At 50.1% G+C, this 14,586-nt stretch overlaps 5 protein-coding genes across 5 annotated transcripts; 3 read left to right on the top strand and 2 right to left on the bottom strand.

The window, feature by feature from the left end:
* Positions 1–804: 804 nt before the first annotated feature.
* PFICI_01768 (Proliferating cell nuclear antigen) lies at positions 805–1,776 on the top strand (the record flags this gene model as incomplete). Its single annotated transcript, XM_007830349.1, has 4 exons — positions 805–846; positions 906–1,335; positions 1,404–1,693; positions 1,759–1,776. The coding sequence occupies 4 exons, from the start codon at positions 805–807 to the stop codon at positions 1,774–1,776; spliced, it is 780 nt and encodes a 259-aa protein (XP_007828540.1).
* Positions 1,777–2,553: 777 nt separating this feature from the next.
* Positions 2,554–3,922, top strand: PFICI_01767 (uncharacterized protein; the record flags this gene model as incomplete). The annotated part of the gene is made up of 5 exons (XM_007830348.1): positions 2,554–2,607; positions 2,665–2,675; positions 2,755–2,834; positions 2,906–3,236; positions 3,304–3,922. 5 exons carry the CDS (start codon positions 2,554–2,556, stop codon positions 3,920–3,922), a joined length of 1,095 nt encoding a protein of 364 aa, XP_007828539.1.
* Positions 3,923–4,316: 394 nt separating this feature from the next.
* PFICI_01766 (uncharacterized protein) lies at positions 4,317–5,384 on the bottom strand (the record flags this gene model as incomplete). Its single annotated transcript, XM_007830347.1, has 2 exons — positions 4,317–4,576; positions 4,745–5,384. 2 exons carry the CDS (start codon positions 5,382–5,384, stop codon positions 4,317–4,319), a joined length of 900 nt encoding a protein of 299 aa, XP_007828538.1.
* A 918-nt stretch (positions 5,385–6,302) lies between these two features.
* PFICI_01765 (uncharacterized protein) lies at positions 6,303–7,356 on the bottom strand (the record flags this gene model as incomplete). Its single annotated transcript, XM_007830346.1, has 2 exons — positions 6,303–7,181; positions 7,246–7,356. 2 exons carry the CDS (start codon positions 7,354–7,356, stop codon positions 6,303–6,305), a joined length of 990 nt encoding a protein of 329 aa, XP_007828537.1.
* Positions 7,357–9,007: 1,651 nt separating this feature from the next.
* Positions 9,008–10,510, top strand: PFICI_01764 (uncharacterized protein; the record flags this gene model as incomplete). The annotated part of the gene is made up of 2 exons (XM_007830345.1): positions 9,008–9,556; positions 9,611–10,510. The coding sequence occupies 2 exons, from the start codon at positions 9,008–9,010 to the stop codon at positions 10,508–10,510; spliced, it is 1,449 nt and encodes a 482-aa protein (XP_007828536.1).
* Positions 10,511–14,586: the final 4,076 nt, after the last annotated feature.

Here is a 14,586-nt window from a genome sequence, read left to right as displayed (position 1 = left end):
TGTTCGACTGCCGGCGTAAGGTTGGGACAGCGTCAGCATGGCTTTTTTTTTTTTTTGTTTGTTTTTTTTTTTGTCAGAGATGGGATCGGCCCGCAAATCACAATCGTTGAATGTAATGTCTCCTTGTTGTTATTATTGTATATATCATCCAACTGCATATATAGAGAATGAGAATACTCCCAAACGGGAAGGAAATTAACGAAGATACTAGTTGCCGCGGCAATGTGATTGTGCAAGTGATGCATTTCTGCATAGTTCGCCAATGGGTCATATTCAAAGACACTGTTCCAGAATATCTGTCGGACCAGGATAGATGGAGGTACAAATTACATTGCCTGTTTCCGAGGCAAAGTGTATATATCCTTTCTTACATGCCTTTTAATGTATCAAACCATCACTACAGATTATGACAGCAGCTTTTGAAAGTACCAGCCATATTTAAAGAGGATTAGACATCCAAGTGAGGCGGCGCTATGGTGTCTGCCTGCTAGGTATCGCTTTGGCATTTGTTGCGACCCGCATCTGCGCTAAAGAGCCGCGCGCGCTGCGCGTCCAGCTGCCTTCAATTAAAGCCGCGAACGCGACGCGTTGGGTTGCTCCATCCCACTTTCTTTTGAAGCCTTGAACCTCTGCTCTGTTCTGCTGTTGTTCATCCTTTCACCATTTACCAAACACTCAACATCCTCGCCCCCAAAACACTCTTCGACAGTCTAGCCTCTCGGTTGCTTGTCTTGTACTACTCTTTCTGTTCAAGCACTTCCTTTCCAAACCAAAGATCCCCCATCACAACCACAGACCGCCACGATGCTTGAGGCAAGACTCGAAAAGGCTAACGACCTGAAGAAGGTGAGAAGGACGGATCAACAACATGGGCTGGGAACTTGAAGCTAACTCGTGATACTCAGGTCGTTGATGCCATCAAGGACCTAGTCCAGGACTGCAACTTTGACTGCAATGACTCTGGTCTCGCGCTCCAGGCCATGGACAACTCGCACGTCGCCCTCGTCTCCATGATGTACAAGGCCGAGTCTTTCTCGCCGTACCGCTGCGACCGCAACATTGCCCTCGGTGTCAACCTGGTCTCCCTCACCAAGGTGCTGCGCGCCGCACAGAACGAGGATGTCCTCACCCTCAAGGCCGACGACGCCCCCGACTCGCTCAACCTCGTCTTTGAGAGCTCCAACAACGACCGTATTTCCGAGTACGACCTCAAGCTCATGGACATTGACCAGGAGCACCTGGGCATTCCCGAGACGGAATACGCCGCCACTATTTCCATGCCCAGCGCTGAATTCAAGAGGATTTGCACCGACTTGATGGCCATGTCCGAGTCTGGTGAGTTCTCTGTTACCTTGTTTTCTCTATTCAGACCTCTACCAGTTCGCTAACATGCCATCTTCTAGTGACCATTGAAGCATCCAAGGATGGTGTCAAGTTCTCCGCCAACGGCGACATTGGAAACGGATCGGTCACCCTGCGCAGCAACCAGGACGTTGAGAAGGAGGAGAACAACATTGAGATCGAGCTCACCGAGCCCGTAGCTCTGACCTTCTCCCTCAAGTACCTCGTAAACTTCTGCAAAGCTCAGCCCCTGTCGAACAGAGTCAAGGTTTGCCTCTCTAATGAAGTGCCCTTGTTGGTCGAGTACGGATTGGCTGGTACCAGTTATCTACGCTTCTACCTGGCACCAAAGGTTCGTTTTTCACCCATTTATCGATTTGTATTAGCAGCTTCCCATTTGCTAACACTATGGTACAGATTGGTGATGAGGAGTAAAGATGATGGCGGCAATAGATATTTTGATAAAAATGACACTTTACGAGAGATACCACAAAATGGGGGATCTGGCCAGGATACTTTTGAATTACAATTCGGAGCAAGACATCAGAGTCTACGAGCAATATGCAGGCCAATTGGAATTCCTGAGTAGACGATAACGGGCTACCTAAATGAGGGTCAATGTGGCAGCAGCCTTCCACGAGTCGAGCCACAGCTTTGCATGGATATGGACGGCGACACTGGCGTATACTACAGTACAAACAATAATGACAACTGAATTTCAGGCACGCTCCCGACATATGCACAAAGTTGAACCCCCATGACGTCGCGTGTCTTTGTGGGCGACGCGTATCTCAGATTGGCTAGTGCGGGGCTGGCGGGGTTGTTGCTGACGCTGCTGATGTGTAAAAGGTACCAATTGATCGGTCGCATCGGAGGACCCTGCGAGAAATTTCGAGTCATTGGATCGTGGCCATGGTCCGGTTTCCTTGACGGCTTGCGGCGGTGTTTTGCGATAACGGTGGTCATTTTATTCTGTCTTGTGTTTTCGTACATTGTACCCCTCGTGAAGAACAAGAGAAAGAATCACACACTTCCATATACTACTGCTGCTACCATCTTATTAGACTCATACAAATTTCGAGACTTTTAACCGCTTTCTAGTCTCCCGCACTATACGTATTTCTTATCCTGTAGAAGCAACCATCCGTCCGTTGATACCAAACCGTACCTTACAACAGCCAATCACAGCATCACTCAAGTGGTTAATCGAGAATGAGCGCCGAACCGCCAGTGCCAGAGACGAGCGTCCTCGCTGTAGCCAGTCATGTAGGGAGACAGTCGCCTTGATATCGTTCCACGAGAGCCAGCTAACAAAATCTCAAGGTCGTATCCGGGTGAGTTCCCATTTTACAAAAACAAATCTTACTGGCAAAAGGTGATCTAGGCGCGCAAGCTGCTAACCAGAAGGCGCAGACATGTCGGAAACAAAATCGCCGTCTTCGTGCTTCAGTCCATGGGCTGCGATGTCTCGGCTCTAAATACCGTACAATTCAGTAAGAAACCACCCATGATGCGCTGGCCATCATTGCTAGCCTAGGTCATTGCTGATATTCATTTCCCATAGGCAACCATACTGGATATAGACAATGGAAGGGCACACGAGTATCGGCGCAGGAGATAACGGATCTGTGGGAGGGTCTCAAGCAGTCATACCTCGACCAATTTGACATGATGCTGTCGGGTTATGTACCGGGCGCGGCCGCCGTCGAGGCCGTGGGCAACATTGCAAAGGAGCTCAAGGAAAAGTCGAGAACAAAACCGGGAAGCTTCTTTTGGGTTCTGGACCCAGTCATGGGGGACAATGGCAAGTTATACGTTGCCGACGACGTCGTGCCTGCGTATAGGGGCTTGGTCCAGCATGCCGACCTGATCCTGCCAAATCAATTCGAGGCCGAGTGAGTGGAATCTTGCCTCCCTCAATGTTCATTTTGACCGCAAGAGCTAAACAAGTGGATTTGCCAGGCAACTCTCCGAGGTCAAGATTACTGATTCCGCGTCGCTTCGCCAGGCCATTGAGGTTCTGCACACGAAATTCAACATCCCGCACATTGTCATCACCTCCGTCTCCCTGCCCCTGAGCGACTCGCAGACGACTTCGCCCAATTCGCGGACCATGTCGGTCGTGGGCTCGACCAAGACATCGACGGGCAAGCCGCGGCTGTTCAAGATCCACTTCCCCGTGTTCGAGTGCTACTTTAGCGGCACGGGCGACATGTTTGCCGCGCTCATGGTGGTGCGCATGCGCGAGGTTGTCCACAATGCCGGCGGCGCGCTGAGCTCGACGACGAGCTGGCTGAGCGGCGACGAGGTGGCGCCGCTGGATCTGCCCCTCGCCCGGGCCGCCGAAAAGGTCCTGGCCAGCATGCACGAGGTGCTGAGCCGGACGTGCGAGAGTATGGCGACCGAGACGGCACAGGCGGGCATTGTCAATGGCTTGCCCGCGGGCGGCGCGACTTTGTCGTCCGAAGAGGAGGAGAAGAAGAGGCATCTGCTCCGAAGCAGAGCTGCCGAGCTGAGGCTGGTCAGAAACCTGAGCTGTCTGAGGAGTCCGAATATCGAATACAGGGCTGAAAAGATGTAGAAACAAAAGGAGAAGGCATATCATTTACCTAAACTTTTACTAAACATGGTAGGATTCGTAGACAAGATCGATTGAGCGCTTCAGAGCATATAAATATTGTCTTTTTGTCTTTATCTAACTTTGTCATTTTTGGTCTCTCAGACCTGAGACGCCTGTCTTGTCTATGATTGCTCTTGTCGTAGGCAAAACCCACGGGCATCGTGGTTTTTTTGTTTGATCCCCAAAACTTCTTTTCCTGGTCCTTTTTCCAGATATTGATGCCATGGCCGTCTGTGACACTATAATCATGCCTTCTCATTTATTGTACATGGGTACGCATTTGCTCTCTTATATCCACAATCCATTGCAAGAGTCAAATGACACCTCTCATCAGTCGTTCTATCTCCCTCCCCATCTAAAACATACCGGTGCTGCCAAAACCGCCTGCACCACGGACGGTTTCCGAGAGCTCTTGCACCTCGAGAATCTCGGGATGATAGATGCGCTCGATAATGAGCTGGGCAATGCGGTGGCCCACCTTGACCTCAAAGTCCTCGTCGCTGTGGTTGAACAGCAGCACCTTGACCGGGCCCCGGTAGTCGGCGTCAATGACGCCGGCGCCCGTGTCGATAAAGTTCTTGACGGCGAGGCCGGAGCGGGGGGCAATGCGGCCGTCTAGAATTTTCAAGAAGGCTTTGCGTTAGCTGGACTGCTTTTTTCTTTGAAAACTTGTTTCACTGTGGTGGTTTTTTTTGGGATTCCATCTTTGCTCTTCAACTTGAAGAGAAAACGAGGGAGTAGAAATCGACAAACTCCCCACGAAGACAGCAGAATAGAACGTACAGGTACCAGCCGGCACGGCAATGGAGAGATCAGTCTCAACAAGGCCCTTGCCTCGCTTGGGAATGACCGTATCCTGGGAGGCGTAGATATCGTAGCCCGCAGCAAACTCGTTGCCGCGGAGGGGCAGCTTGGCCGTTTCCGAAAGCTTCTTGATCAGCAGTGGAGGGGCTTGGTCGAGGGTGGTGGCGGTGGCGGCAGTGGTGCCGTTGCTGCTTGTTGTTGTCGTGTCGGCCATTGTATTACTTGTAGTGGTGTTGTCAGTGCTGTCGGTGGTGGTGGTGGTAGCGACGGCCTCGGCAATCGAGTTGGATGGCTTGTGGCGCTTGGCGGGCGGCGAGGTCGGGGGCGAGGTGGCAGAGGGGACGGTGCTCATTGCGCGGTGGAACGAGGTGAAGGGGAGGAGAACAAGGCAGCTTTGCGCTCCGGAAATGTCAATGGCAAGACGGGTTGGTGTTGGTGACGATGAGCAAGTCTGGCGGTGGTGGTAGTGGGGGAAGAATTGCTGCTGCCCACCGCGTTGCGAGAGACGCGACGGAGACGCGTAAAATGGTTTTTGCCGCAAGGGAGTAGTGGGTGGAACGACACCCAACTGCCGCCCTGCGAGGGCCGCAGCTGCTGAGATCCGTGGGGATCTGTGCATGAGCGTGTTTGTGATCTGGGCTGCAGATACGACAATGAAAAAGCAAACCAAAAAAAATGGATCAAGATCTCATATAGTTGTGCTTTCTGTATTGATTCTTGCTTTACAAATCGAACGAATGACAGAGGTTCTCTCTGGTTTTGCTGTTCTCAAGATTCAAATGACAAAGTATGTACGGAATAAGTAGGCGGTAATAGCCCTTTCAAATTTCTTGGCCAAAGTACATCAAAGTAGAGTATACTCCGCTAATAGGGATCTTTTCAAAATATACACCGAAACATGAGCCGATTGCATTAGATGTCCCACAAAGTCCTAACTCTCATTCTCGCATTCTTCTTTTTAGTATTATGACCATATCATAAAAGCCCCCCTTCCATCCGCTTTTATATCCGCTCACTGACTTTGAACGTCTTATTTTAAGTTCCAACTTTCTGTGGATGTGTGGGAAAGCCACCCTTGTCATTCACTACGTTGCAAGACGATATTGTACCTTGCTCTTGATGATCTTTGTGTGTTCGCTTAAAGGGATGAGCCATGTATGCACTGTTGCGCTGATCGAAATTCGTTTTTTGGAGGTCACAGACATTCCGGTAGCATCGTCACATCTGGGCGTTTCAAAGTCAGGGATAAATACTTTTGTTTAGAGGACAGTTCTAAAAATGAACATCGCATCAATTGTCTTGGTTTCAGCATCCCGGCACCCGGGGGGTTCTAGAACCAAACAAAGTTGTGGACCAGCATCAAACACTTATGAGCCTTAAGGCCGCTTAGAGTGATGAAAGCACATCTGTGGATTTCAGACGACTCACGAATCGATGAAGACAGGCTGTCAAAGATGATAGAGAGACATTGATGTGGTAAGATGGACAAAAGTGATTTCTCCCAGTATGATACCATTTATCATGGATCTATCCATGGTTAATCATCCAACTCTCGGCCAAAGTCGATGAGCCGTAGTTTGGTCGAATCTCTAGGATGAAACTGTGCGACTTTTGACCTGACCAAAAAACGTGCCGCTGCTGTTTCTTTGTGCAGTATAATGTAAGCTGCTGAGCTGTCGCCTTCCGACTCGACAAGCTTGTTGAGCAATGCCTCTGTCAAGTCTCGCATCTCCGCGCCCGCGGCGGCAGCCTCTTTTCGATCTTCTGCTTCGGACTGCGCTACCGGTTCCTGGCTCTGGCCCCAAATCTCATCGATACGCCGTTGCCGCTTATCTTGATCCTGATTTGCCTTGGGCTTTTTCAGTCGACCCTGAGAACTGAAGCCGGCAGCCAAATCTTCGTCATCGAGGTCCATCATGTCACCAACTACAGGACCGCCCAAGTCCTCTGCAGCCAACGATGCTGCAAGATGCTCGTCAATGAACTTCTTCAATGCTTTGAGCAGGGTCGAAGTCTCCCTAGTGTATTTCTTCTTCCTCTGCTTCAGCTCGGTAATGCGCTCTTGTGCAATGTCGTCGGGGCCCATATCCATGCGACTCTCCGCTCCGTCGCGTAGAGACCGGATGCGATTGTGTAAACTTTGTGAGAGCACCTGCTGATCCCGTAAGGCTGACTGCTCAGCTTGCAGCCGCTTCTTTGCCTTCTCTACTTCTTCCCCGTGGAACTCAAGGTAGGCCTTTGTATCCTCGACGGTCTGATGGGTCTTGCGCAGTGCAATAAGAGCCGGCAAGACGGACTCGGGGAAAGGCAGAAAGGCCGTCTGAGCTGCAAGCTCATCATAGGCCGCCTTTACCATTTGCAAAGGGGCCTCTGGACGGTTGCCATGATTTGGTCCATTGGACGCTGATGCGCGCAGCTATGGTCCATTAGAATTGTTGAAATGAATGGGAACATTATCAAGAAGATTGCAAAGTACCGACCTTGCTCAAGGCTAACTCGTGCTCCCTGACTGTTGCCTGTAGTTCTGCCAGCGACTGCTCGACGCGACGAGCGTGGAGCGCGTCCAGCCCATCCTCCTGAGTAAAGTCCATCACGGCACAGGACTGGCCCGCAAGACTTTATCTCAAACGTGCCAATGCACAGCAGCAAATTCGCGCCAGAATGATTCTTGGATATCGGAAGCTTTTCGTATTTCGCGGCAGGGCCCGCAGCGTCTGTGTTGGTCTCAATGGTCCACAGTTGGTTTATGCTTGTGTAGCTAAAGTAGTAGTAGGTAGGGTGTTATTACTATGGTACTACTCCGGGGGAGCCACTCCCGCTTCATAGCTTCAAAGAAGCGCCAGCAAGCTTACCAATTTGCGACCTGGAGTCTGACCAGGCTATATACGGCACGGTAACCTCTGAATTTCTCGGATTCATATGAACCTTTGGCGGCCCCTCAAGAGAAATGCGCAACAAGTGTCATCTGTCGTTCTGTCAATTGGTCCATTCAGCTCATACATACACTCACATTCTCAATGTCTGTATCTGTTTCGTCATTAGTCCCCCACCGAAATGGCTTGCAGCACAGATCGTGACATTGGAATGGAGAGGAGACGAAGCTTACAGTGTAGGCACAGTAACAGTCGCCCCTGCAGACGCGTACAAACAACCTTTAGACCCTCGTATTCCGTGCAAAAAGCAAGGTCACCTTGGCGATCCGGCATTTAGAAACACAAGATCTTCGCACTGTGTCTTGCCCCACTCCTTGGACCGCGCCCTAAAACCACCTGGGCACAAACGCTTGGACTGCAGGAGTGGAGCGTAGATCTTCGTCCACATCAACCTTTCGTGAGACAACATCCCCTTCATCCTTCTCGCAAACCCCGTCTTCCCCAGCTTGGTTTCTTCATCTCTGTTTCTATTTCGGAACCCCCATCCAAGGTTTCTTCTCCTCTGGGTGATTCTCTTCGCATCTTGGTTTTCTTCCCTCTCCACCCTAACCCCCCATCGCGCCCTCGATTTTTTTTTTCCAATTCTCGGTTTTCCCAGAGTTGGAGCTTCCCCGGCAGAGGTCAAAGAATCGGACAAGGAGCTATCGAAGCTGCCACCCGCGCAAACTATCAGTCCTCAACTTCTTCCTGCACGTCTGCGGCCTGCTGCTATCAAAAAAGATTCTAGGGAATAAGCGGTGTAGCTGTTTGGAACTGGCATTCAAAGAAGACGACTTCGCGCCGCTGTCTGGTCCCGTTTGACGGAGCAAAGGTTTGAAGAACCGCTGACTGACTGTGTCTATCTCATCCCGCCTCGTGTTTTTCCGAGATATCATCACTACTCTGCTCCACCACCGTGTCATTTCTTCACTTTCACCATCCTCCAACCCAGTCTGCTTTGGGGTAGCAAACAGTCTTCCTATTGCCACATTTCGCCGCTTCTCAAGTCACCTACCAGCCTACGCGACAGCTCCCAAGGGCCATCGTTGTAGCATCGCATCACATCACCAGCACTTCAACTGCCTGCGATATACCGAGCCTGCACATTCACTCGACCACGTCTCAATCCGACCTCATCTCCCGACCCTCCCTCACACCGAGTGTGTGTCCGTCCCGAAGCCACTACACCTACACGTTTTCCTTCCGAAAACCCTTTAGGTGTAGATAGAAATCGATAATTGAATCAACGTATTCGACATTGCAAGTTTCACTCGCCAATTCCGCGTGAACAAGAAAGAGAAAAGAAAAGCCACACAATAGTCACGACACCATGTCTGCATCACCATCTCATACAACCAACCCGGCCAAGCGCCCTCTCGAGGATGCCTCATCGCCTTCGGCCAAGAATGACCAGCCTGAAGCTAAGCGACCTGCCCTCGACAAGGTTATCAAGAACGGCCATGAAGAGGAGGAGAAATCAGACGTTGAAGAACGTCCCGTCACATCTCCCACCGAGGCTGAAGCCCCTCTCAAGCCCGAAGACACCAACGGAGAAAAGGCCGAGGCGGAGTCCAAGGATGATCTCGGCGAGGTCGCTGCTTCAGATGCCAATGATTTGAAGGCTCCTGGCGGTCTCACTGCCGCCAGCACTACTGCTGCTTCCATTCCGCCGAGTACCAACACTCACGATGAGACTGCTTGGATTCACATTCGAGCTGTGATTTCCAGCCCCGAGGCTGCAACCATCATTGGCAAGGGAGGCGAAAATGTCAGCAACATTCGCAAGCAGTCTGGCGCTAAGTGTACCGTCAGTGATTACCAAAAGGGCGCCGTAGAGCGTATCCTCACTGTTAGCGGAGTTGTAGATGCTGTCGCCAAGGTTTGTCTAGCCCGTACATATTCTTGCAGGTTGAGGTCGTTCTAACATGTGTAGGCCTTTGGTCTGATCATTCGTACCCTCAACAATGAACCTTTGACAGAGTCGTCGACAGCCCAGTCCAAGACGTACCCTCTCCGTCTCCTGATTCCTCACGTGCTTATAGGATCTATTATCGGCAAGGGTGGTGTGAGAATCCGTGAAATTCAGGAGGCTTCGGGTGCCAGACTTAACGCCTCGGACTCGTGCTTACCCCTGTCCTCTGAGCGCTCGCTAGTAGTCATGGGCGTGGCCGATGCAGTGCACATTGCTACCTACTATGTCGGAAGTACCCTCTTGGATCAGCTCAATGAGCGCTTCGGTGGACCCGCAGCGTCGGCATACGCAACGCGCAGCGGTGGCCCTGCTGGTGTTGTACCTGGCGGCATGCAGGTAGTGCCGTACTGTCCTCAACCAGCCGGAGGCAACTTTGGACAACGGGAGAACTACGGCAGACGTCCCGATCCGAGATCCCACCACTACTTGCCTCCCAACCCTTATCCTCAACAGCAGCCCCCGTACCACGGCGCAGTACCGCAGCCTGCTGCCAGCGCACCTTTGCACTATGCTCCTCAAGCCGCCGGTGGCTACGGTGCTGGACCTCACATGCCTCCGCACCAGGGTGGTCATGTCGCTGGTCCTCAAGCCCACGGTGGACCTCAGGGCCAGCAACCCATGCACGGTGGCGGTATGGCCGGTGCTCCCATGACTCAGCAGATCTACATCCCTAATGACATGGTCGGCGCTATTATTGGTAAGGGTGGACAGAAGATCAACGAAATTCGACAGATCAGTGGAAGTGTCATCAAGATCAACGAGCCGCAAGACAATAGCAATGAGCGACTGGTTACCATTACTGGTACCGAGGAGTGTAACAGAATGGCTCTGTATATGCTGTATTCTCGACTTGGTGAGTAATTTTCGACCTTGAGTCAAGTCGATGTTTTGTCAATTGCGATACTAATGGCATATTCCCACAGAGAGCGAAAAGCATAGAATCTAACGACTTTCCTTCACGAGGAGTTTCTTGCACAAATGGGTTGGGCGTTGTGTTTCCTCCCGGCAAAAAAAACCACTTTTCTTGAATTGGAGCGGCTCGGTCTACTTATGATCAGAGCGCTCCAATGGTTATGGCGTCAAGGTTTGATTGTATGATCATGGACATGGTCATCTTAAAAAAGGGATTTGCTCCGGCTTTTAGGTTTTTTGTAGCCGTTGAGTCGGAAAACAGACCTGGAGCTTGAGTCATTCAGAGGCACTATATTTAATTCGCAGAGAGAATCGATGTGAGCACCTTGGTAAAATGAGAAGATGTTTGAATCACGAATCTCCCCAATAGGTCACTTGGTCGCAAGTTGAATCATCTTTGGACGGCATCGCCTCACACAGATGAGGACTGGTTGTGCTAGGCCCTAAAGACTGTGTGGTTCAGATATGTCATGTTCGGGTGGAAAAGAATCACGATGAAACGGCCCAAGAAGCATAGCCTGAGCTTATGCCATTTCTCTCTTGGCTCGGGCATTGTGAGGCTGTATCGCGATACCAGAAGCTTGGACGTCGTATTGTCGAGTATGGAATCATTCTTCAACCAATCGAACAATCCGAGTGTTACAGTTACATTTTTCGACACTACTCTAGATTTTTGTAAATCGAAATGTCATCCCCAGTAAACACCTCGTATTCATTGCAACGCCGCCGATCTACATGAAAGATTTGTTCATGTGAGTCACATCAACTGCCTTGCGAACGAATGGATGAGGGCCCAAGCATTGTAGCGACTGGAATCAGGCTGAACCTGTTGAAAGCAACTATACGGCACAGCTTTTGCAAAATAACAAGGCTAAGGCATGATTGTTCGAGGCACGTCATCATGTAGCTTACTTCAATTAGCCCTGCTGAAGTAGTATTCTGACAGTCGCTTTCTTCTTCCCATTTTGGATCTCGAAATACACTGAAGTGCCGACACCGACAGCATGGTTCCAGTTTCTCCCTACTCTTTGTCTGAAAGTACTGCTCACACGAAGCCTTATCCAGCGAAGGGGTGAGTTAGTAGGTCATGTGGTAATCCAGTGTTGCTCGTATCCCATTATTCGATTATTCAATTGCCGTCGGTGCGGAGATAAGGATGGGCGACTATGTGGATGCAACCACTGGCTTGGTATTCTCTCTCTTTTCGGGGGTAGGATGCAACGTCACTCTTGTCTATGCGTTGAGATGGTGTCCAGACTACTATCTATTCTCTCTCTGGATGAGAGCAGTAGTGTTTGTTTTGTTTGCCCCAATGGCAGGCCAGTGTGGTCGTGGGCTGACGCTTGTAGAATAATTCTAAGTCTGGCTGCGGCACTTCTTTCCAGTCATTGACATGCGCATTGGAATGCATTGTACCCCAAAAGGATTGCATCATGAAATACCCCACGATATGAACCCAGCAGGCCACCCGGCTGCCGGGAAAAAGAAATAAGATAAAAACATGAAACTCGGGGTCAGGGAAATCTTGAAATTCGCATATTCGTATTTGTTAAAGAGTGCTAGCGCCAAGGCTGAGTGTGTAAACTACGGAGTACCGAGCGACGAGACTCCATAACACGGCGGTGGTTGACTCCATTATTTCCAAAAACTGGCTGCACCGCCAGCATTGGGCCCCAACACCTGCCTCACTGGCTCGTCACCGACGACATGGGTCACGATGGTTGTAGACCTGTTTTCGGTGGAACCGGTTTGGTAGGGCTGAGAGAAGGACGAAAAAAAACCACTTTAGGTGCTGTCCAAAAAAAGAAACAGTTTTTTTAGAGAGACAAAGCTGAGATGGTTTCCTTAATGGTATAGTTTCTCTTTACTGTCAGCAGTCCATTTACCGCATGGGTGGCTGAGATTGTTCCCAGCAAGGGCTAACCGCGGCGTGGCGAATGAGACAAGATCAAAGAAAGGCGCCAGTAACGTATGACACTACATGGTTGGGTCTCATGGAATGAATACTTTTTCAATAATGCCAGCACAGCGTGAGATTTTGGTGTAATGGGAAAGGGCGGCACATAACCATGAAGAGTAGTAAAACACACGCACGCGTTTTTTTGTCCTGTCAGACGTGCATTATATTGGCTGCTGAATCTGGTCAATAAGAGCTGACTTAATGGGGGCACGGTCAGCGGTAAAGTAGAGACGAACGGGTCCCTGGGAACCATGAGATCAAATTTTCCCACCTTGATTTGACAATCCTCTTGAATGCTCTCGGTGGTGAGTGAATACATGATCGAAGTGACCTAGCAAGCAAGCGAAGGGGAAACCCACTGAAACAGGGCATTGGCGGCCGTAGCGGGCGGCCGAAGGAGGATTTGAATCATTTGATCGACCGACTATACGAGCACCTGTCTAGGCAAGCTAGGATAGATCACCGTGGTGAGCCATTTTCAAGGGCTAGTTTTCTCAGGAATAGACGGTAGAGACAAGCAGGTTGAAGTAAATACATTTACGTAGTATTACCATGTGGATGTCATGTACTAGACGATGTCTTACCAAGTTTTACCTTTTTTTTAAGCTCAGTTGAAAGAAAGATGCACTATCGAGATCCGAAGTGGTTTTGATCTGTCATACGTTAATCTCTCTTTTCTCTTGGTGAGACGGTTTAGCTCGGGCCGGTCGCTTCTCGCTTGGTTTGCCAATGCTGCCTTTTTTTTTGCTGGACTTGGGGCTGCAGATCTTTTCCTCGTTTGCTCTCTATAGTATCCAAGCTGAGCCGCTGGTGAGGCAGCCTGATGGACCCCGTAATGAGGCCGATTGATTCACGCAGATAGTTGTTAGGGAGAGTAGTTTGTAAAGACTGGCGAATCTCACGACTTATGTACCATGATGTCAATCCAATCTGGTGGCTGAAACTTGAATAAAGAAAAATACTAGTCAGAAAGACGGCGGTTTACCACCTTGAAATACCTGGTAAATAGGCTAGGGATGTGGAAGGGATGTCGACAGAGGGAAAAAAAAAAAAAAAAAAAAAAACCGACCGTGACTCGGAAGACTTCCGTGATTGGAAGCGCGGATGGGGTGATGTGATGACTGGTGGTTAAAGGAACAGGAACAAACTTCATGCCAAGCTTTTTGGGCTTGGGGACAGGAAATTGCTTTTGGGACAGAACAGGGACAGCTAGCCAAGCATAACCAAGACGCCATTCACGCCATGTACCCTTTTGAGCAATTTTGCCCATGCAGACAGAGGAGCCGACCTGTCAATCCAGCATGAATGGGCGAATAATGCCCAGAGAGAGACACATGGAAATGACCCCTCGCATATTTTGTTACTTGTGACCTGTTCCGAACCCTAGACGAGTTGCGCTCACACAGCCATCATCGCAACTTATCCCCTTCTTACTTATACGAAGTCCTTCCTGCCCACCCATGGGGCATGATTGCTTGGCTCATTTGTATCCCTATTCTCGGCAATGTTCTCTCACTTTGTCATCGTATAGCAATAGGAGTTGGAAGTCAACTTTTACGACTCGCACACACACAAAGATGGTCCTCTTCTTTTTAGGCAGGCAGGCAGGCAAGCACCGGGTCCAGATTCCCACAATACAAGCGCCAACAAGGCCATGCATCCATCATCCATTCCATCGGTCGGAGTCACTTTGGGAGTCCTGTCCCGCGTGTCAGCAAAGCATGGACAAGGATGAGCATGGTCTGGTCTGGGCTAGGTAGGGTGGTAGGGGGTTCGTCCTTGCATAAGGGCAACGCTGAGCCATCGTCGGCGGCCAATAGCATTCAACAAGTGCCAAGGGCTGAAAAGAAGCTCAGCGCACCTAATGTAATGTAGACTTTTTTCTGAACTTCTGCAGGGGAAATTTCGCTTAGTTTGTTCTATTCCTCCGAACTACTACTCTGCTTACTTTTTTAGGTACATCCACCATGCTGCAGCATTATTATTATTATTATTCATTCTTCCTCTTCCGCTACACTACTTTCTCTCTCATCACATCATGTCCACTGCGGGTTTTGCGACCACG

Source organism: Pestalotiopsis fici (assembly GCF_000516985.1).
Source record: "Pestalotiopsis fici W106-1 unplaced genomic scaffold PFICI_Scf_1, whole genome shotgun sequence".
NCBI lineage: Eukaryota > Fungi > Ascomycota > Sordariomycetes > Amphisphaeriales > Sporocadaceae > Pestalotiopsis > Pestalotiopsis fici.
This window is presented reverse-complemented; position numbering and strand designations above follow the sequence as displayed.